General features: G+C 40.4%; 1 protein-coding gene across 3 annotated transcripts in view; it reads left to right on the top strand.

The window, feature by feature from the left end:
* Nucleotides 1-22907, top strand: part of LOC140725439 (integral membrane protein 2C-like) — a 38731-nt gene extending 15824 nt beyond the window's left edge. For all 3 annotated transcript variants that reach the window (XM_073040900.1, XM_073040898.1, XM_073040899.1), the window contains 5 exons: nucleotides 7870-8007; nucleotides 14043-14222; nucleotides 15656-15766; nucleotides 18019-18169; nucleotides 22178-22907. In XM_073040900.1, the coding sequence (XP_072897001.1) occupies nucleotides 7870-8007; nucleotides 14043-14222; nucleotides 15656-15766; nucleotides 18019-18169; nucleotides 22178-22269 (672 nt within the window). In that variant the 3' untranslated portion in view covers nucleotides 22270-22907. The remainder of the gene's footprint in view (nucleotides 1-7869; nucleotides 8008-14042; nucleotides 14223-15655; nucleotides 15767-18018; nucleotides 18170-22177) is intronic.
* The last annotated feature ends 4624 nt before the right edge of the window (nucleotides 22908-27531 follow it).

Genomic DNA, 27531 nt, shown 5'->3' with positions numbered 1-27531 from the left:
TAATCTCTGTGAGAATTGTTTTCTGATCTTAATGCCGCGGTCTGGTTAAGATGGGACGGAGGAATTGTCTACTTCGCAGAAAATGTTTTTCTGATTTGTCAGCAGTTACCGCTTGATTTAAAAAAATTAATCTGCTACATGAAGATTAAATCAAAACAAAATCATTTACTGGAATTCAGGAAAATGAGTGAATTCATAGAAACCTACCAAATGTTGAAAGGTCTCGACAGAGTGGATGAGAGGATGTTACTTAAGGTGGGGGAGTCTAAGACCCAGAGGACGCAGCCTCAGAATAGAAAGGTGTTCTTTTAGAATGGAGGTGAGGAAGAATTCTCTTTAGCTAGAGAGTGGTGAATCTGTGGAATTTGTTGCCACAGGCAGCTGTGGAGGCCAAGTCATTGGGTGTATTAAAAGCAATGGCTGATAGATTCTTGATTGGCCAGGGCATGAAGAGATACGGGCAGAAGACAGGAGAGGGAAAATGGATTAGCCATGATGAAATGGTGGAACAGACTTAATGGGTCAAATGGCCTAATTCTGTTCCATTATCTTATTGTCCTATAATGTAGTCTTCTATCAGCTCATATTTTCCAGGAGCTAATTCTGAATATAGTATTTCTAAAAAGTCTTACCCCATGTATGCTGTCATTTCCCATTGCTTCCATGAAGACTTCATCACATGACTATCAGATCAGGTGCATATTTAATTGCCAGTAAATATTGTTCACTGATAACTACAAAGGCTTTTGTTGTCTTTTCATTTTGTCCCAAATGGCTTGTAATCAGGCATTTTCTCTTGGTGATCTATTCATGTTGTTGAGCAATATTAATTTGCAAAGAGCAATTGATGACATTTTTAATAACTTTCAGATATGACAGGAAAATTTAAAAAAATGTTTGGGTTGTAGATGTGAGATTATGATTATGAGAGGCATAGATAGGGTGGACAGTCAGTACCTGTTTCCCAGGGCACCAATAGCAAACACCAGAAGGCATAGGTACAAAATTAAGGGAGGGAAGTTTAGGGGAGAAATCAGGGGTAAGTGGTTTTTTTTTTACACACAGAGTTGTGAGTGCCTGGTATGACTTGCCAGGGATGGTGGTGGAGGCTAAAACATTAGGGGTATTTAAGAGCCACTTGGACAGGCACATGGATGAAAGAAAAATGCAGGGTTATGGGGTAGTGTGAGTTTAGTACTTTTTTTTTAAGGATTATATGGGTCGGCACAACATGGAGGGCTGAAGGACCTGTACTGTGCCGTAGTGTTCTATGGTTCTGTTAATGGAAATGTTAAATCAACACCGGTTGTTTTAAAATTGTTTGCTTTTTAAATTTTGATATTTTCAGTATTATTCTGAATTCCATAAATATTGGATCATTTTAAAAGCAATCGTAAGCAGACACTTATGCACAATCCAAATATGTATAAAAGATAAGGAGTTTATTTTTACTCTCTACATTTTTTCAGATATTGTTCATCATTTTTCATGAATAAATATAGTATCAGAAACTTTTATAGATGTACCGTGGAGAGCATTCCGACAGGCTGCATCGCTGTGGGGTATGGGGTGGGGGAAGCTACTGCACAGGACCGAAAGAAGCTGCAGAGGGTTGTAAATTTAGTCAGCTCCATCATGGACACTAGCCTACAAAGTACTCAGAACATCTTTAGGGAATGGTGTCTCAGAAAGGTAGCTTCCATTATTAAGGACCTCCAGCACCCAGGGCATGCCCTTTTCTCACTGTTACCATCAGGTAGGAGGTACAGAAGCCTGAAGGCACACACTCAGTGATTCAGGAACAGCTTCTTCCCCTCTGCCATCCGATTTCTAAATGGACATTGAACCCGTGAACACTACCTCACTTGTTTTTTAATATATATAATTTCTGATTTTTACACAACTTTTAATCTATTCAATATATGTATACTGTAATTGATTGATTTATTATTATTATATATTTTTTCTTTTGTATTATGTACTGCATTGAACTGCTACTGCTAATTTAACAGATTTTATGATACTTGCCAGTGATAATATACCTGATTCTGAAACAACAAATCATATCCTTTGGTGAGACATATCACTTGTTATTTAAATACGTTTAACAGTTTCCTAATTCTGTGTCAGTTTCATCTGCAACCAGTTGCACCCTTTGGTTGGAGCAAGGTGTCACTGACAACAGCTTGTGGATGCTTAGCCCTGCACGTGCTACGATCAGAAATTGCCTTTGATTTCACAGGGCTTTGGCTAAGAGTGTAGATATAATTTTGTTGAAACTACAGTTCTGTACCAGTGACTCCACTAAGAAGTAAAAAGTTTTTTTCTGTGCAGTTATTCTAAACCAACTTATTTATACTTCCACCATAACTGGAAATGTTTCTTATTTGTTTATACTTGTCACTCAGTATTTTAACTTTTCTTAGAAAGTGATTATATTATCTGGTGTAACCCTCTGTTGAGGGGTTTTGTTGTAGTTTCAGTAAAGCACTGAAGCAATGGGAATTACTTTGCTGTTGCTATTTGCTAATTATGGAGAAGGAATGGCAGCGGCTATCTTTCATTAGGAGTTTGAGGAGAGTTGGTATGTCTCCAAATACTCCAGCAAATTTCTGCAGATGTAGAATATTCAAAGATGGAGAACATTCAAACAGATTGCTTCACCATATGGTATGGAGAGGGGCACTGCACAGGATCATAAAGGGTTGTTAACTCAGCCAGCTCCATCATCGTAGCGACTTTACAAATCTCACAACTAATGTCAGTTATAATAAACCTCATTCTGATTCTAACACAGTGTTGTGAATTTAACTTCCCGAGGAAGGCTCTCAAAATACTGGTCAAAATGTCAATGTTAAAATGCCAACTGGTTGCTTTCTATGGGTGACTCATCTATTGGCATAACCACTGGAAAATGTTTAGTACAAACTGATTTTGATTTATTAGACCCATCAGTTTAAACCAATCTTAAAAAAAAGCAGGCATTTATCCAGCATACTATCAATTTGAATGTGTACGTATGTGGGAGGCTTGTTTCATCTTATAATTTTACTAGGCTTCTGCTAATATTCTCTAGTTTGCCTGAATCCAATTCAAGAATTAACAACACAGTATTTAAACACCAGGTAAATTGAATCTATTTAGATATACAACTCTGAAATTTCCATTAAGTTTCCTGTTCCTTACAAACACCAAATCTGATGATTGATGGGGGAGATATGACCTGTACGAAAGTAACAGGTTGTACCTGAACTTGGGGGGGGGGGGGGGGGGGACCAATATTCTCGCAGACAAGTTTGTTAGAGCTGTTGGGGAGGGTTTAAAGTAATTTGGCAGGGGTGTGGGAGCCGGAGTGAAGGGACTCAGGATAGGATGGATGGTAAAAAAGCAGAGATAGTGTACAGTCAGATTATCAGGAAGGGCAAGTAGATGATAGAACACAGTTGCAGCCAGCAGGGTGAGTATCTGTACATTAGGGATGCAGAATCAAAATGGGTAGCAAATATAGTACTCAGTTTTATATCTCAATGCATGGAGTATAACCATACAACAATTACAGCACGGAAACAGACCATCTCGGCCCTTCTAGTCCGTGCCGAACACTTACTCTCACCTAGTCCCACTGACCTGCACTCAGCCCATAACCCTCCATTCCTTTCCTGTTCAAATACCTATCCAATTTTTTTAAAATGACAAAAACGAACCTGCCTCTATCTTCACTTCTACTGGAAACTCGTTCCACACAGCTACCGCTCTCTGAGTAAAGAAGTTCCCCCTCGTGTTACCCCTAAACTTTTGCCCCTGAACTCTCAACTCATGTCCTCTTGTTTGAATCTCCCCTACTCTCAGTGGAAAAAGCCTATCCACGTCAACTCTATCTATCCCCCTCATAATTTTAAATATCTCTATCAAGTCCCCCCTCAACCCTCTACTCTCATATAAGGAATAAGGTAGATGATCTTGTTGCACTTTTACAGATTGTCGGGTATGGTGTTGTGGCCTTTACTGATTTGTGGTTGAAGAATGGTTGTAGTTGGGAGCTAAGTGACCAAGGTTATATGTTATATTGGAGGAATAGGAAGATAGGCAGAAGGGGTGCTGCGGCTCTGCTGGTTAAAAAAAATGGCATCAAGTCATTTGAAAGCTGTGACATAGGATTGGGGGATGGTGAATCCTAGTGGGTTGAGTTAAGTATCTGCAAGGGTAAAATTACCCTGGTGGCAGTTATATACAGGCCTCCCAACAGTAGCTGGGACGTGGAGCACAGATTACAACAGGGAATAGAAAAGGTATGTCAAAAGGGCAATGTCATGATAATCATGGGAGATTTCAACATGCAGTTCGATTGGGGAAAATCAGCTTAGAAATACATCTCAAGAGAGTGAGTTTGTTGAATGCCCATGAGCTGGCTTTTTAGAACAGTTTGTCATTGAGTCTACTAGGTGTTAAGCTATACTGGGTTGGGTGTTATGTAATGAACCAGAGCTGATTAGGGAGCTTAAGGTAAAAGAACCCTTAGGAGACAGTGATTACAATATGATTGAGTTCAACTTGAAATTTGATAGAGACAATGTAAAGTCTGCCTTAGCAGTATTTTAGTGGAATTCAGGAAATTACAGTGGTATGTGAAAGGAGTTGGCCACAGTAAGTTGGAAGGAGATGCTGGCAGGGATGACAGCAGAGCAGCAATGGCGTGAGTTTCTGGTGAAAAAATGAGGAAGGTGCAGGATAAATTTTTCCAAAAATGAAGAGACACTCAAATAGCAAAATAATACAACTGTGGCTGACAAGGGAAGTCAAAGCTAATGTAAAAGCAAAAGAGAGGGTGTACAATGAAGTAAAATTTAGTGTGAAGACAAAGGATTGGAAAGCATCAGTAGGAGGGGAAAGATGATATCAAAGTGGATAGTAGCTTTTTCAAGTATGTTAAAAAAAATTAAGATGAGAATGGATACAGGACCACTAGAAAATTAGGTTGGAGAAATAATATTAGGGGAGAAGGAGACTGCAGATGAACTAAGTGTTTTGCATCAGTCTTCACTGTGGAAGGCACTAGCAGGGTGCCAGATATTGAAGGGTGTGAGGGAAGAGAAGTGAGTGCAGTTACTATTACAAGGGAGAAGGTGCTCAAAAATCTTAAAGACCCAAGGGTACATAAGTCACACAGACCAGATGAACTGCACCTCTAGGGTTCTGAAAGAGGTAGTGGTAGAGATTATGGAAGCATTAGTAATAATCTTTCAAAAATCATTGGACTCTGGCATGGTATACCAGAGGACTAGAAAATTGTAAATATCACTTCACTCTTTAAGAAAGGAGGAATGCAGCAAAAAGGAAATTGTTGACCAGTTAGCCTGACCTCAGTGGTTGGGAAAATGTTGGAGTCAATCATTCAGGAAGAGTTTATGGAGTACTTGGTGACACAAGACAAAAGATGACAAAGTCAGCATAGTTTTCTTAAAGAAAAACCTTGCCTGACGAATCTGTTGAAATTTGAGAAGATTGCAAGTAGGATAGATAAGGGGGGTTCCGAGGATGTTGTATATTTGGACTTTCGGAAGGCCTTTGACAAGGTGCCACACATGAGGCTGCTGACTAAATTAAGAGCCCATGGTATTACAGGAAAGTTACTGTCCTGCTTAGAGCATTGGCTAACTGCCTTGAGGCAGGGAGTGGGAATAAAAGGATCCTGTTCTGGTTGGCTGCCAGTGACTCGTGGTGTTCTATAGGGGTCAGTGTTGGGACCACTTCTTTTTATGTTGCATATCAATGATTTAGATGATGGATGCAAACTTTGTTGCCAAGTTTGCAGATGATATGAAGGTTGGTGGAGGGGCAGGTAGTAATGAGGAAACAGGTAGGCTGCAGAAGAATGGGCAAGAGAATGGCAATGAAGTACAATGTTGGAAAATGCATGGTCATGCACTTTGGTAGTAGAAATAAATCTGCAATCTATTTTCTAAATGGAGAGAAAATCCAAAAATCTGAGATGCAAAGGGATTTGGGAGTCCTTGTGCAGAACACCCTAAAACTTAACTTACAGATTGAGTTGGTGGTGAGGAAGGTAAATGCAACATTAGCGTTAATTTCAAGAGGTCTTGAATACAAGAGCAGGGATGTGGTGTTGAGGCTTTATAAGGCACTGGTGAGGCCTCATCTTGAGTATTGTGAACAGTTTTGGTCTCATCTAAGAAAATACATACTGGTATTGGAAAGGTTTCAGACGAGGTTCTCAAGGATGATTATGGGAATGAAAGGGTTATCATATGACAAACACGTTATAGATCTGGGCCTGTATTTGCTGGAATTTAGAACAATGGGGGGATCTCTTTGAAACCTTTCGACTGTTTCAAATGCCTAGACAGAGTAGATGTGGAAAGGATGTTTCCCATGGTGGGGGAGTCCAGGTTAAGAGGGCACAGCCTCAGGATAGAGGGGCATAATTTAAAACAGTGATGTGGAGAAACTTCTGCAGCCTGAACGTGGAACTTATTACCTCAGGCAGCTGTAGAGGCCAGGTCATTGGGTGTATTCTTGATTGGACATGGCATCAAGGGTTCTGGAGAGAAGGCCAGGGATTGGGGCTGAGGAGGGAAGAAAAGAATTAGCCATGATTGAATGCGGAACAGACTCTTTGGGCCAAATGAACTAATTCTGCTCCTATGTTTTGTGGTCTTAAGATGTAACAGAAATATAAAAGATTTCACACAACCAGTGGCAAAGGAAGTAAAAATTATAACGATTTTTAATAATGTTTTAAATATTTTACATAAAAAGAAATAAATTTTAGTATGTATATCTTGGATTAAGGTGGTACAAGTGGCCCCCATTTTTCAAATGTTTGCTTTACGACAGCTGGCTGTTACAAAAGACCTACATTAATACCTGTTTTTGCTAACCAAAGAGGATTTCTGCTTTTACGATTAAAAAAAAAAGACACCTGTTTTATACGTGTGTTTACCCCGAGAAAGACTACCATGACTGTGAAGCCTTGTGCAGGTAGTTAATGTGAGCATGCGTGTACATAGTTTTTCTCCAAATCGATTTTGGCTAGCTGTCTTCCCCATTCTGATAAGTGAAACTACACCATACATACAATATTTCTACTTTCTATAGGCTGTATATTTATCATATCATTCCTGCTTTTACTATATGTTCATGTTATTTTAGGTTTTATGTGTTATTTGGTTTGATTTGGTAGGTTATTTTTTGGGTCTGGGAACGCTCAAAAATTTTTCCCATATAAATGAATGATAATTGCTTCTTTGCTTTACAACATTTCGGCTTACAAATGGTTTCATTGGAACGCTCTACCTTCAGATAGCGGGGGAAACCTGTATCTGAAACATCATCTTTTGGGTGTCAGAATTCTGCCTCTGAAATTCTGTCATAAGATCTTAGTAATCTTATCACACTGCTTTTTTTTGCGCTGGGGGGAGGGGGGGATTGTTGCTCACTGCCGCTTACGCAAAGGAGGGAGGGGAGTTGGGGGGACTGCGATTCTTGGGTTTATCTGTCATTCATTCTTTGGAGCACTTCTCTGTTTTCGTGAAGATTTGCAAAGAAAAAGCATTTCAGGATGTACGGCATATTGTACACATTTCTGACATTAAATTGGATCTTTGAACGTTTGAACATTGTTTTCAGTCATTGGATTGTGCTGGTTGAAATTTGAACCTTAAAATGTGAAAAGAAATAGAGCAATATTGCCTCATTTGTGGACAAATGCTGTATTTATGCAAATGCCTGCTCCTATTACTAATCTGAAATATGAACAGTTGTATAGGCAACTGTGCTACCTGTTTCACCTTAAGAGGATTGTAAAGTCCAAACCCTTTCAAAATTTCTTTTCCTTTTTCCCTTTTTTAGGATGTGCAGACTCTCCCTGCAACAACTCAGAAGCCTACACTGAGTCGCATTTTGTGTGTTTCGGTCGTCCTGATTATTCTGCTTTCGACTGTGGTCTTGGGAATAATATGCACCTTCAGGTATTACCATCTCACTCAGGTATGATATGCATTTTATTGGCTAAAATGTAATATTTCCTCAAGTTTGTAAACATTGTTCAAACTTTTAACAAGGGTTCAACATGTGACTGACATTGATTAGTGGAGGACAGATTTCATCTCCCATTCAACATGTTTGTGCTTAAAATTTAGAGCATCATTTTTTAAAGCAATTTTCCTCACGTTGCAATATTATTCTATTCTAAATTAAAACAAGATTGATTAAACAACCACGCTTATGTAAGCTTGACCCCAGATCTCTGTATGCTTAGGTAAAACAACAGAGAACAATTATCTTTTCTTCAATGTTGTACCTCAGTGACAGAAGGAACATACATCATTAGACTTTTATGAGGTGGATTTGAATGTCATCCGGCCTTATTAAGCAGTACTTTAATCACTGTGATGTCAGGATATGGATTGAAAGCAGTGAATAGGTTTAGAAAAGCAAAATAAAATTGCAGGTGCTGAAAATACTGGAAATATTCTGTAGGTCAATCAACATTTGTGGAGGAAGAAACAAAACAGCTTCTCATCAAAAGCATGAGTCAGAAATCAAATTTTAAGTTGCAGCGAAGGGAGGAGGGTAAAGAAAGTAAAGAGAATTTCTGTAAAATGCTGAGGACCCAGAGAGAATGAATAAAGCAAGTAGTGTCATTGTCTGAGAGAAGGTGATGAATGCTTGCTCTGCCTGGAGTAACAAGGAGAGAGAGGAATAAAACACCGTCGAAACTGTGTGGTACAGAATATAACAGCTGTGGTATCTGTCTCAGAGGCCAATGTCAGAGCATCTTTGAAGAGGGTGAACCCTCACAAGGCACGAGACCCAGATGGCATACTAGGAATGGCACTGAAAACCTGTGCCAACCATCTGGCTGGAGTGTTCAAGGATATCTTCAATCTCTCAGTCAGAGGTTTTCACCTGCCTGAAAAGGAGATCAATTATAACTCAAGAAGAGCAGAGTTAGCTGCCTTAAAGACTATCACTCAGTAGCACTCACATCTATGTGATGAAGTGTTTTGTGAGGTTGGTCATGGCTGGAGTTAACTTCTGCCTGAACAAGGACCTCAAATCACTGCAATTTGCTTACCACCACAAGAGGTCTACAGTGGATGCAATCTCACTGGGTTTGGACCACTGGACGATAGCAATACCCATGTTAGAATGCTGTTTATAGATTACAGCTCAGCATTCAACACCATCATCCACACTGTAAATCAATAAGCTACAAACCTGGACTTCTGTACCCACTTCTTCAACTGGGTCCTTGACATCCTCCGGATACCACAGTCCGTGTGGATTTGAAATAACATCTCAAATGTAGATAAGCCGACAAGAGGAGAGGCTGTACTTGATTTGGTTTTGGGAAATGAACATAGTCAGGTGTCACATCTCTCAGTGGGAGAGCATTTTGGTGATAGTGATCATAATTCTATCTTCTTTACCATAGCATTGGAGAGGGATAGGAACAGATAAGTTAGGAAAGCGTTTATTCGGAGTAAGGGGAAATATGAGGCTATCAGGCAGGAACTTGGAAGCATAAATAGGAAACAGATGTTCTCAGGGAAATGTATGGAAAAAATGTAGCAAATGTTCAGGGGATATTTGCGTGGGGTTCTGAGCAGGTACGTTCCAATGAGACATGGAAAGGATGGTAGGATACAAGATCTGTGGTGTACAAGGGCTGTTGTAAATCTAGTCAAGAAGAAGAGCTTACAAGACGTTCAAAAAACTAGGTAATGATAGGAATCTAGAAGGATTCAGAAGTGGCTAGCAGGAAGGAGCTTGAGGATGAAATTTGGAGAGCCAGAAGGAGCTACGAGAAGGCGTTGGTGGACAGGATTAAGGAAAACCCCAAGGCATTCTACAAGTATGTGAAGAGCAAGAGGATAAGATGTGAGAGAATAGGACCTATCAAGTGTGACAATGGAAAAGTGTTATGGAACCCGAGGAAATAGCGGAGGTACTTAATGAATTCTTTGCTTCAGAATTCACTACGGAAAAGGATCTTGGCAATTGTAGGGATGACTTGCAGTGGACTGAAAAGCTTGAGAATGTAGATATTAAGGAAGAGGATGTGCTGGAGCTTTTGAAAAGCATCAAGTTGGATAAGTCACCGGTACCGGGGATGGGATGTGCCCCAGTCTACTGTGGGAAATGAGCGAGGAGGTTGCTGAGCCTCTGGCGATGATCTTTGCGTCATCAATGAGGACAGGAGAGGTTCTGGAGGATTGGAGGGTTGTGGAAGTTGTTCCCTTATTCAAGAAAGGGAGTGGGGATAGCCCAGGAAATTATAGGCCTGTGAGTCTTACTTCAGTGGTTGGTAAGTTGATGGAGAAGATCCTGAGAGGCAGGATTTATAAACATTTGGGGAGGCATAATATGATTAGGAATAGTCAGCATGGCTTTGTCAAAGGTAGGTTGTGCCTTACGAGCCTGATTGAATTTTTGAGGATGTGACTAAACACATTGATCAAGGTAGAGCCGCAGATGTAGTGTATATGGATTCCAGCAAGGCATTTGATAAGGTACCCCATGCAAGGCTTATTGAGAAAGTAAGGAAGCATGGGATCCAAGGGGACATTGCTTTGTGGATCCAGAACTGGCTCGCCCACAGAAGACAAAGAGTAGTTGTAGACGGGTCATATTCTGTATGGAGGCCGGTGACCAGTGGTGTGCCTTGGGGATCTATTCTGGGACCCTTACTCTTTGTGATTTTTATAAATAACCTGGATGAGGAAGTGGAGGGATGGGTTAGTAAATTTGCTGATGACACAAAGGTTGGGGGTGTTGTGAATAGTGTGGAGGACTGTCAGAGGTTAAAGCAGGACATTGATAGGATGCAAAACTGGGCTGAGAAGTGGCAGATGGAGTTCAACCCAGATAAGTGTGAGGTTGGTTCATTTTGGTAGATCAAATATGATGGCAGAATGTAGTATTAATGGTGAGACTCTTGACAGTGTGGAGGATCAGAGGGATCTTGGGGTCCGAGTCCACAGGACACTCAAAGATGCTGCACAGGTTGACTCTGTTATTAAGAAGGCATATGGTGCATTGGCCTTCATCAACTATGGGATTGAGTTTAAGAGCTGAGAGGTAACGTTACAGCTAACTTGGACCCTGGTCAGACCCCACTTGGAGTACTGTGCTCAGTTCTGGTTGCCACACTACAGGAAGGATGTGGAAATCATAGAAAGGATGCAGAGGAGATTTACAAGGATGTTGCCTGAATTGGGGAGCATGCCTTATGAGAATAGGTTGAGTGAACTTGGCCTTTTCTCCTTGGAGTGACAGAGGATCAGAGGTGACCTGATAGAGGTGTATAAGATGATGAGAGGCATTAATCGTGTGGATAGTCAGAGGCTTTCTCCCCAGGGCTGAAATGGCTAGCACAAGAAGGCATCATTTTAAAGTGCTTGGAAGCAGGTACAGAGGAGATGTCAGGAGGAAGTTTTTAAAAGCAGGGAGTGGTGAGTGCGTGAAATGGACTGCTGGCGGAAATGATAGGGTCTTTTAAGAGACTCCTGGATGGCTACATGGAGCTTAGAAAAATAGAGGGCTATGGGTAAAGCCTAAGTAGTTCTAACATAAGAAATAGGAGCAGGAGTAGGCCATCCGCCCCATCAAGCCTGTCCCGCCATTCAATAAGATCATGGCTGATCTGTCCATAAACTCAGCTCCATCTATCTGCCTTTTCCCCATAACCCTTCATTCCCTTACTATGTAAAAATCTATCTAACTGTTTCTTAAGTATATTTAGTGAGGAAGCCTCAACTGCTTCCCTGGGCAGTGAATTCCACAGATTCACCACTCTTTGGGAAAAAGTTTCTCCTTATCTCCATCCTAAATCTTCTCCCCTAAATCTTGAGGCAATGTCGTACCCACCAATCGAAACAACTTTCCTACTTCTATCTTACCTATCCCTTTCAAAATGTTGTATGTTTCCGTAAGATCCCCTCTCATTCTTCTGAACTCCAGAGAGTATAGTCCCAGGCAACTCAATCTGGCCTCATAGGTTAACCCCTTCATCCCTGGAATCAACCTGGTGAACCTCTCTGCACTGCCTTCAAAGGCAGTATATCCTTCCTCAAGTTTGGAGACAAGAACTGCACACTGTACTCCAGGTGCGGCCTCACCAGTACCCTGTATAGTTGCAGCGTGACCTCCCTGCTCTTGAATTGAATCCCTCTAGCAATGAAGGCTAACATTCCATTTGCCTTCTTAATAACCTGTTGTACCTCCAAGCCAACTTTTTGTGATTCATGAACAAGCACTCCCAAGTCCCTCTGCACAACAGCATGCTGCAATCTTTCACCATTCAAATAATAATCTGCTCTCGCATTTACCAATGTTGTATTCCATCTGCCAGACCTTGGCCCACTCACTTAACCTATCTATATCCCTCTGCAGGTTCTCCACATCCTCTGTACATTTTGGTTTTCCACTCAGTTTAGTGTAGGGACATGTTTGGCACAGCTCTGTGGGCTGAAGGGCCTCTATTTTGCTGTATTTTTCAAATTCACTGACAATCAACATAGACACATCTCAAGAATGTGTGCTTCGCTCAGTCCTCTACTCTCTCTACACTCATGATTATGTGGCTCCCAGCTCAAATGATGTCCATAAATTTGCTAGCAATACAACTGTTGGCTGAATCTCTCATGGTGATGAGGTGACATACAGGAGTGAAATAGATTGGCTGGTTGAGTGGTGTTGTAGGAATAGCCTTGCACTCAAAGTCAGTAAGATCAAGGAACTGATTGTGGACTTAAGGAAGGGAAAAATCAGGAAATTACATAGCAGGTCTCATCAAGGGGTCAACAGTAGAAATAGTGAGCAGCTTCAAGTTCCTAGGTCTCAACATCTCAAAGGATATATCCTTGGCCCAACGTATTTACGTAATTATGAAGAAAGCATGCAGGCGACTATATTTCTTTAGGAGTTTGAGGAGATTTTGAATGCCACCAAGGTCTAGCAAATTTCCACAGATGTACTGTGGAAAGCATTCTGACTGGTTGCATCACTGGCTGGTATGGAGACTGCAAAGCACAGGATCAGAGAAAGCTACTGAGGGTTGTAAATTCAGGCAGCTTCATCATAGTCACCAGCCTTCCCATCATCAAGGACATCTTCAAAAGGTGAAGCCTCAAGAAGATGGCATCTGTCATGAAGGAGCCTCATAATCTAGGGCATGTCTTCTCATTGCTACCATCAATAAAGACGCACAGGAGCTTGAAGATGCAAGCTCATTTTAGGAACAGCTTCTTCGCCTCTGCCATCAGATATCTGTATGGTCCATAAATTGGAGAAGCCAAATAAAAAATTTTCTGAGGGGGGGATAGGCGGTATTTTGTGAGTGATAATATCAAGAAATTAAACACATTTCTATCTTTGGTTGAAATTCAACATTTCCTGGTTAGACACAGCATCATCATGCTACTTGCATTTTTGTTATGTGTTGGTGGCATAACTAGTGGGAAGAGTGCCTATTTTTATTGTCTTGGAATCATAACCTATATTTAAGTCACCGATAAGTAGGACACATTTGAAATCTTACCATCCTTATTATTATCCTTGGAGCCTAAGGAGGCCTTTTACTTGCTCAGTTGTGACTTTTGCAACTCCCACATGATTCATCTTTGCGCTGTTTCTACATGACACTAACTACTTGCAGAAAATTGTCAGATCACCTAAGGATTTGTCCTGTAAATTGTTTTTAAATAGAACTAGAAATTTAAATCTGGCAAATGTATGGCATTTTCATTAATAGATTTTGAAAAGCCAGCCCTTTTCTGTAGACGTGGGCTTGGGAGAGTTTTGTGGCTAGGGATTTTCTTGCTATACTTTTCTGTATTTATTGATTTTTAAATATATTGAGTAATCTCTTTACATCCTTCTGATGAGATATTAATGAGATCTGTTTGCTACAAGTTTATACTCTTTCTAATTATTTCTTTCCATTGAAATGGCAGAAGACGTTTGTTAACTAAATTCAAGATTGCTGATGCTGACTCTATTTCCATTCTTTATCACAGAATAGGTTTCATTGTCGGGTCCTGTATGATGAAGATTTTGCCTCTGTACCAAGCAGAGCCCAACTGCAACTGGAAGAGGATGTAGAAATTCGCCTGGAAGAAGAAGTAGAGCTGGTCAAAGTCCCTGTGCCTGAGTTTGAAGGTGGTGACGCTGCCAATATCATCCATGACTTCTACCAAGTGAGTACCGTGCCAGATGCACACGCTTATACAAATCTACAAGTAATTTGGTGCTGAAAATCTAACAATAAAATAATATTGTAGTAGGAATGTTTGTGCTTACCAGTCTTTGAATAGAGGCCTGGATTCCATGCATCTCTATAGGACATCCTTGGGTAACAAACGGGTTCCATTTTTATGGACATCTGTAAGTTAGAAAATACATAAAAATCACACGATATGATGCTACTTTCACTGTTCTTTTCTGTGTGTGAGCGGATGGGGGATCGTTATCGTCCCTGTTTTTCTACAGGTGAGGCAGTCGGGGATTGTTATTGTCGCCATCTGATTCCTAAATGGTCATTGAACCCTTGGAGACGACCTCACTTTTTTTAATATACAGTATTTCTGTTTTTTGCTCATTTTTAATCTATTCAATATACATATGCTGTAATTGATTTACTTATTTATTAATATTATTATTTGTTTTCTTCTATACTATATTGCTGCTACTAAGTGAACAAATTTCACATCACATGCCAGTGATAATAAACCTGATTCTGATTCTATTTCTGATTTTTCTGTGAGGGAGTCAGGGATTGTTACTGTCACTGTTCATTTTTCTGCGAGTGAGGGAGATGGGGTTGTTACTGTTATTTTCTATGGGGAGGGGTGGAGATTTGATGCTATTGTTGCTGTGTTTTTCTGTAGGGGAGGAGGCGAGAGATTTTTGGGGTCTGCTAGTTTTGTTTCTTTTTTGTGTTGGGAGGGGGAGTTGATGACTTTTCTTTCATCAAATCCCATGGTCTTTCATTCATGGCTCTGTGGAGAAGGGAAATATCAGCGTTGTATGGTACATGCATACTTTGACAATAAAATGAACCTTTGGACCTTTTAATTATTAGAAGTGGATAGAGGGAGGAAATTAGTTCTGCTATCCATACAAACGAGCATGTGTCAAATGTTTGAATAATACAGGAGCTTGTTCATTTCTATGGTGTTCACAAGTTGGTGGCATGTAACCTAGGGGCAGCTTAAACAAATGATCTGTGCTTCATTGGAAGGGGACAAGTTCACTGGATCATTTAAAATCCTTTGCCTCAATGTATTTCCTAAATTTAGCTAAGTTTGAGGAATGTTAAGACAACAGTGGGTAGACAGGCAAAGTGCAAGGTAGATCACGAGTTCATCTTTGTTGTATAAGAGGCCCATTCTAGAGTCGTGGGGCGAGGTATTCACTACATTTTGATGTTATATACAAGATTCTGCATGCTGGGTCTTGAGTTTCAGGAGCATTTAAGAAACTTACAAGTAACAAGGAAGGAGTTTCCTCTTAATTAAGGTATGCACTTGTGAATTAATTTGTTAAGTCTAATCTACAATACAGATGGTCATTTGGCAGCAGGAGAGAAAATTATTTCTAAAATAGAAACAATATTTGTTTTTCGTCACAGAGTTTGACTGCTTACCATGACCTCTCTTTGGATAGATGTTACATCATTGAACTCAACAGAACCATCATTTTGCCACCTCGCAATCTCTGGGAGCTGCTGGCCAAAATGAAAGTAAGTTTATTGTTTTGCCCTTAATGCTATAAAAAAATGTTTTCCTTGGTAGTAATAGAGTGGACGTTCAGCTCCACTCTCACAAATGAATGAAAACTAGTGTTCTCAATAGCAAACACGAGGAAATCTGCAGATGCTGGAAATTCAAACAACACACACAAAATGCTGGGGGAACACATGTGTTCCCCCAGCATTTTGTGTGTGTTGTTCTCAATAGCAAGCTGCTTATGCACAATGTCAGCTTTCTCCCGGGTGCCTTGTTAAAGTGCTGGAAGCTGAGGACTTGAAAGGTTACCTCAAGATTTTTGGATCAAAATATCATAGAAAGATACAATATGGAAACAGATCCTTTGACACGGAGAATCTGGGCTGACCACTAAACGCCCATTTTACACCAGTCCTTTACCCAGTCCAGTTTATTTTCTCTACATTGCCATTAACTCCCTTAGATCCTTCCATTTATCTGTGCCTAGTTGCCAATTAACCTAGCAAACTAGTTGAGCCATGTGGCATCAGCTATACCAGCTGCACTGCTGTATCTGCCCTTATATTGTGCTTATATATTCCTTCGTTTTACTGATGACATTGACCTGTTGTCCAGGTATCAGCTAGGCCATGTTCTCTTCTCGCTGTTACTATTGGACAAGGATGTAAAGGAGCCTTGGGTCCCATTCCACCAGGTTCAGGAACAGTTATTACCATACAATCATCAGGCTTCTCACCCAACATGGATAACTTCACTCACCTGAACTAACTCCGTGATCTACAGATTCACTTTTAGTTCAGTACTATTAATTTACTTTTTATTATTTGCATGATTTGCATTTTTGAAAAGCTATACATAAAGAATGATTTGTCTTTTACACTTTGGTTGATTGTCACTCATTCTTTATAGTTTTTCAAAAATTCTATAGTAATTCTTTATTTTCCAGTAAACACATACAAGAAAGTGAATGTCAAGATTGTTTATGGTGACGTATACATGCTTAGATAATGAATTTACTCTGACTTTGACTTGAGTATAATTAGAAGTATTATTTTAACTGTTCACTATCCCAATATGATTCCTCCATGCAGTAGTTTAAAGATGTGATAACAATTTAATAGCAGTCTTTCACCTGTATGACATATGGGATGTTCATAATCCTGAAGGCAGTGAGTGGTTGGGAAGCTCCAGAGGCTGATGTCACATTGATCATGAAGAATGATATTGTGGTCATTTCAATCCCAAGACATCACTGCAGGAGTTCTTCAGGGTACTGTCCCAGACCAAACATCTTTAAGTAGCTCATCAAAGAATATTACTCCAGCATAAAGTCAGAAATGGAAATGTTGAATTTTCCTATTTCAGTTAACCTACACTCCTGATGTTCTTCCAATCACCGGTTCACCTTTCCCATCTACCCCACCTACCCCCACTCCCCTTACCCCCCAGTCCCAGTCTGGTTCCACCTACCAGCCTTACTTCCATTGTTCCTGATACAGGGTCTCAACCCAAAATGTCAACATACGCAATATTCAACCTTGAATTGATAAAGTTCATGCTACACAGGTGACAGCTATTGCATCTTCAACAGAGAGACTATAACCGTTTATTCTGTGAATAAATGACATTACCATTGTTAAATCTCCCATCATCACCATCCTGAGAGTCACTACTGAACAATAACATAGTTCTGCCAGCCACAAACTCTGTTACGCAGGCAGGTTAGAGGCTGACGCTCCCAAACCTTTCCACCATCAGACAACCAGAGCTATCACTTTAAACATTCACTCTCCACACTACTGGTACTGTATTCAAAAACCAACATTTTTCAAAGGCTTCTTCAATACTACCATCAAATCCTGCGGATTCGAGACCCCCAGCATGTGTCCTGCAGGATACAACTGTAATGAATTGGAAATAAGCTATATCATTATCATTGCTGGCTCAAAATCCTGGTACTCGCTAGCTAGAAGCATCCTTTGAACACCTTCTCAAGAAGGATCGCAACAGCTTAGTAAAATGGCTCACCACTACCTTCTTAAAGGCATTTATAAATAGGCAATAAAGTCTGACCTTGCTTGCTGTATCTCATGAATGACAAAATGCAAGTGAACATTAAAAATAATAGGAAATTATTAATTTGTCACTGTCTACTCTTTTTAAGACAAACATGAGTACTAACTTCAGAACAAATTACCTCAATATAATGGCCTGTACTATTATCACTTCTTTCTGGTTAATGATCCCATTTTTAAAATCTTCACAGCTAGGAACCTATCTGCCTCAGACTTACATAATTCAGGAGGAGATGGAAGTGACAGAACAAATCAGCAATGTGCACCAGCTGGGTTCCTTCATCCGCCATCTGTGCAATGGAAAGAAAACATACAAACTGAAGCGCAAGAGTATTCAGAGAAGTGAGTCCTGCAGTTTTTTTTCACATTGCTGTCCCAGAACACTTTCATGATCTTGCTGAACAAAATGCATTCATCTGAGCGCTATGTGCTGATCTGACATTTACTGATCAAAAAATATTCTACAAATTTGCTCTGATATTGCTTAGCAAACCAATGGTACTACTGGTACCCACTAAGAATACTCAACAGATCTGGTAAACAGCCTACTGATTTAATGTGTTGTCGTGCTATAACGGCAGAGCTTTTCACTTTCACTAAACATCTGAAATCAAAGTTATTGAAGCAGCTTTAATAAAATGCATAGAGTAATGGTCATATAGCACGAGAGGTCCTTCAGCCCATCAGGTCTGTTCTAGTCACCCAAAACCCAATTTCAAGTATGATCTAAAGAAACATGTCTGTCAAACCTGTTTGATTTCCGATTAATTTGAAGGATGAACTTCAAAGTTATAATGGAGAAAGAAGGGGAAGTGAAGGCTTTTTATTAGTAGAATTACAGATCCTCCTAGGTTATGACAGGGTTCCTTTCCTGTGAACTGTTCATAATCTGAACAGATTGTGTTCAAAATGTACCCATGAACTTTGTTCCTACATGTCAGAAGATGCCCATAGCCATCAGCAAATCCATCCCACATCTCCCAAATGCCAGTTTAGTCAGGTATTCATAAACTGGGGAGAACTTGTAACTTGAAAATATCTGTTGGCTAATTTTTTTCCTGATGAAGAACAGTTTAGTGCACAAGCTTCTTTGTGGAAAAAATATATGCTCATAACAATGTTGCCTTGCAGCTTCTTTAGAGAACTGGCTGCAGTATTATTCAGCCGTCAGGTGTCACTTGGCAGTGAGAATGGGACAACTGGGTGAGTTAGGCAGAACTGCTATTGATAGGCTTCTTCGATCCCTTTCAGACTTGGGCTGAAGGAGGCATTGCCTGAACATGTGATCCTGTACACCCCAGAGAAACTGACCATTTGACTGAAGTTCCTGGGCAGGTTGCTGCAGATCAGAAGTGTTATTTTGTATACAATGTAGGAATTTATAACAAGCCAAATTTAAAGATGGACTGTCATCTTTTAACATGGGGTGAGCACTAAGCATTCCCTGATCTACAGTATTGTAGTAATTTTATGTACTGCACTGCCACAAAAAGAACAAACAAATCTCATGATGTACGTGAGTGATGATAAACTTGATTCTGATATGGGTCTCTATTGTGGACTGAGAGTGGGAAGTGGGCAGGAAGAAGGGAATTATAGATGGGAAAAGGGGAAAGGAGTGGGAAGCACCAGAAAGACATTCTGCAATGATCAATAAACCAATTGTTTGGAATCAAATGATTTTGCCTGGTGTCATGGTGCTGGATGTGTCAGCACCTGTGTCAACCCCACCCTTGGCACTCCTCCTTTGCCTCTGTCCCACACCCCTCCCATGGTACTCCTCAAATGTCATACCCAACATCCTTTGCTCCCGTCAGATTTACAAACTCCATGTTGATAAATACAGTACTGTGCAAAAGTCTTAGGCGCCCCAGCTGTATATATGTGCCTAAGACTTTTGCACAGAACTGTACTTAATCCCCTTCAACTCATTATGCCTCACACAATCACAACTTTGATGAGCTTAGAGCATGGATCAGTACTTGGAGCTATGATGTTGTGGCCATCACAGAGACATAAATGGCTCTGGAGCAAGATTGGTTATTTCGAGTGCCAGGCTTTAAATATTTCAGAAAGGATAGGGAGGGAGGCAAAAGAGGTGGGGGCGTGGCACTGTTGATCAGAGATAGTGTCACGGCTGCAGGAAAGGGGGAATTCATGGAGGGATTGTCTACAGAGTCTCTGTGGGTAGAAGTTAGGAATAGGAAGGAGTCAATAACTCTACTGGCTGTTTTTTATTGACCACCCAATTGCAACAGGAACATCGATGAGCAGATAGGGAGACAGATTCTGGAAAAAAGTGTAATAAAACAAGGTTGTTGTGGTGGGAGATTTTAACTTCTCAGATATCGATTGGCATCTCCTTAGAGTGAGGAGTTTAGATAGGGTGGAGTTAGGTGTTTTCAGGAAGGTTTATTGACACAATATGTAGATAAGCCTACAAGAGGAGAGGCTGTACTTGATCTGGTATTGGGAAATGAACCTGGTTAGGTGTCAGATGTCTCAGTGGGAGAGCATTTTGGAGATAGTGATCACAATTCTATCTCCTTTACCATAGCATTGGAGTGGGATAGGAATAGGCAAGTTAGGAAGGTGTTTAATTGGAGTAAGGGTAATTATGAGGCTATCAGGCAGGACATTGGAAGCTTAAATTGGAAACAGATGTTCTCAGGGAAAAGTATGGAAGAAATGTAGCAAATTTTCTGGGGATATTTGTGTGGAGTTCTGCATAGCTACGTTCCAATGAGACTGGGAAATTATTCAGGAAAGGGAGTAGAGATAGCCCAGGAAATTATAGACCAGTGAGTCTTACCTCAGTGGTTGGTAAGTTGATGGAGAAGATCCTGAGAGGCAGGATCTATGAACATTTGGAGAGGCATATGATTAAGAATAGTCAGCATGACTTTGTCAAGGACAGGTCATGCCTTACGAGCCGGATTGAATTTTTTGAGGATATGACTAAACACATTGATGAAAGTAGAGCAGTAAATGTAGTGTGTATGGATTTCAGCAAGGCATTTGATAAGGTACCCCATGCAAGGCTTATTGAGAAAGTAAGGGGGGATGGAAATCCAAGGGGACATTGCTCTGTGGATCCAGAACTGGGTTGCCCACAGAAGGCATAGAGTGGTTGTAGACAGGTCATATTCTGCATGGAGGCCAGTGACCAGTGGTGTGCCTCAGGGATCTGTTCTGGGACACCTACTCTTCGTGATTTTTATAAATGACCTGGATGAGTAAGTGGAGGGATGGGTTAGCAAATTTGCTGATGACACAAAGGTTGGGGGTGTTGTGGATAGTGTGGAGGGCTCTCAGAGTTTACAACGGGACATTGATAGGATGCAAAACTGGGCTGAGAAGTGGCAGATGGAGTTCAACCCAGGTAAGTGTGAGGTGATTCATTTTGGTAGGTCAATTATGATGGCATAATATAGTATTAATGGAAAGACACTTGGCAGTGTGGAGGATCAGAGAGATCTTGGGGTCCGAGTCCACAGGACACTCAAAGCTGCTGCGCAGGTTGACTCTGATTAAGAAGGCATATGGACCACTGGCTTTCATCAATCGTGGGATTGAGTTTAAGAGCTGAGAGGTAATGTTGCAGTTATATAGGACCCTGGTCAGATTCCACTTGGAGTACTGTGCTCAGTTCTGGTCGCCTCGCTATAGGAAGGATGTGGATACCATAGAAAGGGTGCAGAGGAGATTTGCAGGGATGTTGCCTGGATTGGGGAGCATGTCTTATGAGAATAGGTTGAGTGAACTTAGCCTTTTGTCCTTGGAGTGATGAAGGATGAGAGGTGACCTGATGGAGGTGTACAAGATGATGAGGGGTATTGATTGTGTGGATAGTCAAAGGCTTTTCCCCCAGGGCTGAAATGGCTAGCACGAGAGGGCATAGTTTTAAGGTGCTTGGAAGTAGGTACAGAGGAGACGTCAGGGGTAAGTTTTTTTTTAAAAACGCAGAGAGTGGCGAGTGTGTGGAATGGGCTGCTGTCAATGGTGGTGGAGGCGGATATGATAGGGTCTTTTAAGAACCTCCGGATAGGTACATGGAGCTTAGAAAAATAGAGGGCTATGTGTAAACCTAAGTAATTTCTAAGGTAAGGACATTTTCAGCACAGCTTTGTGGGCCGAAGGGCCTGTATTGTGCTGTATGTTTTCTATGTAACTATAGTTATTGATTACTATGTGTATTATGAGAGAGTTATCAGCAAATATGAAAGGACAAAAATAATGCTAAAGTAATCTCTTCAAAAATAAACATTTCTTATTGAACCTTGCCTCTGAGAGCTGAATGGTGACACCATTTAATTCCATGAAAAACCACAACAATCTCTTGTGTTTCAGCCATTGATAAGCGTGAAATCAAGAACTGCCATCGTATACGACACCTTGTGAACACATTTGTCATTGAAACATTATTCTGTGACAAGGACTGAAGTTGAGAAGCCAACAAACCCATTACTCTACTATTCAAGGCCAGCTGCTTGAAGTTACTTGTGCATTCAACGTCAATGATGTATTAGTTTGCTGCACACTTTTTCACATCTTTGTGGTGGTTCAATAATGCTATTACTTAAGTAGTTATAAAAACACTTTAATATTGCATTAGTTGCTCTTTGCAGTTTAACAGATTTTATGCTGAAGAACAAGTCAGAACACAAAAGATTGTCTTTCATCACCTCTAACACTGCATGTCTAACAGTATCAAAAGTTTGAAGTATGGGTATGCATTTCACTGTATCATTAAAATGTTTCAATTTAAAATAAGCAAAGGGGTGGAAATTCATTCTTGATGAAATACACAACCAACTTGTTCTTGGAGGTAACTTCTCTGCTTCTGACTTTTACCATTCCATTAATTCAAACAGAAGAGAACTGCAGAAGCAGAAGATAATGCAGACAGTTCTGTTGTGTGTTTAGCACAACTAAACTGAGGATCAATTTCTGCCCCTAAGGTAACAAAATAAAACAAATTAAATAAAGAGAAATGTACATTTCAGCCAAAGAAGTGTCGTGTGCATTTAGACTGTAAACAACAGCAAATAACTGAAATTAAAATTTCTTGAATCAAAAATAGCTTTGTTTCATGTCTCAATCTTCTCAGTTTTAGTGGACTTTTGTTTTCCTCATTGAACAGATTGTTGAAACAACTGTGCATTGTCATGGGAGGTACTTGGGACAGTTTAAACTAGCTTGACAGGGTGGTAGGAACCAAAGCACCATGTCAGAAAGTAAAGGAATTGAGAGGAAGGTAGATGCTGGAGCAAGGTAATAGACAATGGATGGACAGGTTGAGGTGTGTGCATTTTAAAATGAGTATTATGGGTTATGGTAATGGACCAAGCATTGATCAGTACATGGAACTACGACTCTGTGGCCATAACAGAAACTTGATCGGTAGACGGACCAAAATGAATGCTTAATGTTCAAAGGTTCTGATGTTTTAGAAAAGTTAGAGAAGGCAGTAAGAGTGGGAGGGAATTACACAATTAATCAAGGGCAATATCACAGCTGTTCTCAGATGGGACATAGTGGATGGCTCATTCACTGCTCCTAAATAGGTAGATCTCAAAAATAATAAAGGTGTATTCATTCTGATGGAATTATACTACAAACCCTTCAATAACTACTGGGATATGCAGGCAGATTAGGGAAAGGTGTAAAAACAATGAGGTTGTTTTGCTCTGTACTGCTGCCACAAAACAACAATTTTCACAATAAATTTAGTTAAGGAAAAAGAAAAGTTTTAGGAACTAAAAGGCAAACAGAGTCCTTGATGATTATAACAAAGTGAGAAAGGAGTTAGGAAATCCAGGAAGGGCTATGAAAGGTCCTTGGCAAGTTGGATTCAAGAGAAACCCAAGGCATTCCATACATTGAGAACACAAGGATGTCTAGGGATCACTCAAAGGTAAAGAAACAGAGGTGGAGGATGTAGATAAGGTCCTAAATGATAACTTTGCATCAGTATTTACTAAGGGGAAGGTTGTGGAGAATAGGGAGATCAGTGTGGAGTTGGCTAATTAGCTAGGGCAGCTAGAGACAAAGCAGGAGGTTGTGTAAGTTCTCTAAAGGAACATTAAGGTGATTAAGTCCCCAGGGCCTGTTTGAATATACCTCAGGCAATTGAGGGGGGCAAGAGTTGAGATTGTTGGAGCCTTGACCAATATCTTCATGCCCTCTTACAATGGTGCAAACGGCAGCCTATAGTTGCCTGATTTGACGTAGGCCAATTAACAACACTTTTGTCTTACATTTTGCTGATGCATTCCAGAATGACTCATGGTCACTTCACTTTGCAAACCATCTTGAGCAGGCAGCCCCTGCCGTGGGCCAGCTGCAGCCTTGCTCTACAGACAATGCTGTTTTCAGAGGAATAGACAGAGTGGATAGCCAGCGCCTCTTCCCCAGGGCACCACTGCTCAGTACAAGAGGACATGGCTTTAAGGTAAGGGGAGGGAAGATCAAGGGGGATATTAGAGGAAGGTTTTTCACTCAGAGAGTGGTTGGAGCATGGAATGCACTGCCTGAGTCAGTGGTGGAGGCAGATACACTAGTGAAGTTTAAGAGACTAACAGACAGGTATATGGAGGAATTTAATGTGGGGGGTTATATGGGAGGCAGGGTTTGAGGGTCAGCACAATATTGTGGGCCGAAGGGCCTGTAATGTGCTGTACTATTCTATGTTCAGTCTGGCTTCTTAGCTCTTAAACTGATCACTACTTGCAATTTACATTAAGAACTGAAGACTGGGTTCATGTTTGAATTAATACACAATTCTGTAACTCCAGAAAAAATTTGTGTAAGCTGCACCTGGAATATTGCATTCAGCTCTGGTTGGCCCATGATAGAAAGGAAGTCGAAGCTTTAGAGAGAATGCAAAAGAAGTTTACCAGGATGCTGCTTAGATTAGAGGGTATGTGCTAAAATGAGAGGTTGGACAAACTAGAGTTGTTTCTCGGGCATGGCAGAGGATGAGAGGAGATCTGATAGAGGTTTATAAGATTGTGAGAGGCATAGATTAAGTAAAGAGCCATTATCTTTTTCCCAGGTTTGAAATGTCTAATATCAAAAGACATGTATTTAATGTGAGAGGGGCCAAGTCTTTTTCACACAGAAAATAATGAGTTCCCGGCGTATGAGGTGGATTCAAAATGTGTCTTGCAAGTTTCAGTTGCACAGTTTATGATTAAGGTTTGTATCGCAACTCAAAAGTATGATTCTTGGTTATGTAATGAACTAAATGATGGGCTTCAGGAAGTTTACATCTGCAATGAGAAACACAGTAATGCTATGTCACTGGGAATTTATTTCCATGGTGTGCAGTAAAGATGCAAGGGTCACCTGATTGATGTAGGGGAGGGACAGTGACTGAATGTGACAAATAATCTCAATGCTTGCTCCAGCAGAGACTGTAATGGGGAAGTGTTAGATTAGACTAGACTCAACTTTGTCATTGTGCCAAGTACAGATAGGTACAAAGCCAATGAAATGCAATTAGCATCTAACCAGGTGCAAAAAAGTGTCATTTACAAAATAACTGCGAATAAGAAGTGCTACAGCATACCAAATATAAAAGTACTGAGACTCTACAATATGGGTGCAATACTGCTTAGCACTGTGATGTGAGGTTCAGAAGGGTCACAGCCCCAGGGAAAAAGATCTTCCTGTGCCTGCTGATACGGGAGCGGAGGCCCCTTTAGCGCCTACGGGATGGGAGGAGAGTAAAAAGTCCATGGTTAGGGTGAGATGCATCCTTGATAATGCTTTTCACGCTGCCCAGGCAGCGTTTATGGTAAATGTTCTCAATGGTGGGCAATTGGGTTCCGATAATCCACTGGGCAATTTTCACCATTCGCTGGAGTGCTTTGCGGTCCGACATGGGACAATTGCCATACCGCACTGAGATGCAGTTGGTGAGTATGCTCACAATGGTACAGCAGTGAGCTTTCTTGATGCTCTGCAGGAAATAAATAGAAGCCATATTCAGCAACATTATTGCAGAGCACTTTTTAAAAAACTGATTATCAGGCAAAGTCAGCATGTTTATATGAAAAGAAATTCAGTTTGATATTTTTAGAGTTCATTTAGATGTGAAATAGTGCTGTGGACGACTAGATAGTTTATAAAAAGTTTGGGAAATAAATGCTTACGGTTTCGGGTAACACAATGGAAATGAGATTAGCTGTTTAACAGGAAATAAACTGGGCAGAAATCGTTCATTCTCTGGTTGTAACAGAAGAATAGGTGCTGGAGGTCTCAGCTATCTAGAAATGATGTGTTAAAGGACAAAATATATGGTTGCTAGATTTGCTAATGGCACAAAGCGAGGTAGGAAAGTGTAAAGGGCAAAAATGTGGCTACAAAGGGTCAGGAGTTTCCATGAATACCCAAAGATCTAGCAAATGAGGGAAAAGACAAAATTATCATTTTTTTTTACAGGAGTAATAAAAGCAGTTTATTATCTAAGTAGAGAGAGACTGAGGTCAGAGGAATTAGTGTTTCAGGGCATGATTTAAAGGTATAATAAGTAATTTGGAAAACAACATTAATTTTTCATTTATTGTGAAGGTGATTGAATAGAAAAGTAGGGAGATATAAATTCAGGTAAATAGGATGTTTTTGAGACTAGCATACAGTATTGGTCTCTCTATTTCAGGAAGGATGCACAAGCATTTGGATCACTCTTTAAGGAGTGGGGGAAACTATGTTTAGGAATATTTTTAAGGCAGAGGTAGAAAAGCAGTGTTAGAGTAGGCAGATTAGAATATGAAGTTGAGATGAAAGATGAAGAAAGTTCAAGAAAATTACTGCTGTTCTGAATACACATTTGTGAAATAGTTATATTCCCAATGAAAATGAAAGGTAGCATACTGTCTTACAACAGTAGGCAGTTTAAATAGTTCAGCACAGACAAGATTGGCCAAAGAGTCTGTTTCTGTGTTGTGCTATTCTATGACTCTCTAACATTGAAAGAGGCCATTTAGCCCACAAAGCACTTCCCAGCAACCTCATACTCTGACTTATTTCTCTGTAACCTATTCTTTCTTAATGTCCATCAGCTCCTCCAAACTCCCTGCTACCCATCTACACATAAGGGCCACTTTATACCAGCCAAAGAACTTACAACTAGCATGTCTTTGGGATCTGTGAGGAAGCCACACCGTGCCAAGGAAGAACGTGCGAACAGCGCCCAAGGTCAGAATCAAAGTAGAGTTGCTGGAACGGGGAGGAAGCAACACGACCTCCCGATGAGCGTAACACCCATGATTCAATATGGTATCCAACTGATTTCTGAATCAAAAGATCATGGTTTTCAGTGCCATGACACATGACTACAAAACTCAAGGCTGGCATTTGTGCAGGGAGTTATTTGAATTGTTCTGGTCTCAAAAGATACCAGAAGAATGCATATCAATCAATCAACATTTAACCTGAGAAGAGACAATTTCACCTATTGCTAGTTTGCACTATGCCACCTATAATGAAATAAAGTTTATAGCACATTGAACTTCCTTTGCCTTCATTGAGTCATACTTCTGCATATCTGAATATTCTTTGTCAATACAGCAGAAGATTGAGCAATCAAAATTGCAAATATGCTGGCCTTTTAAGTTAACCTTCACATGTCATATGTGGCCACTTAAACAGAACACAGTGAAAAGAACGAAACCTCTTCTGACCTTTGCTTGTCACTT

The sequence above is a fragment of the Hemitrygon akajei genome, chromosome 3 (genome assembly GCF_048418815.1).
Source record: "Hemitrygon akajei chromosome 3, sHemAka1.3, whole genome shotgun sequence".
In the NCBI taxonomy this organism is placed as follows: Eukaryota; Metazoa; Chordata; class Chondrichthyes; order Myliobatiformes; family Dasyatidae; genus Hemitrygon; species Hemitrygon akajei.
Note: the sequence above shows the minus strand (reverse complement) of the source record. Positions and strands in the feature narration are given on the sequence as shown.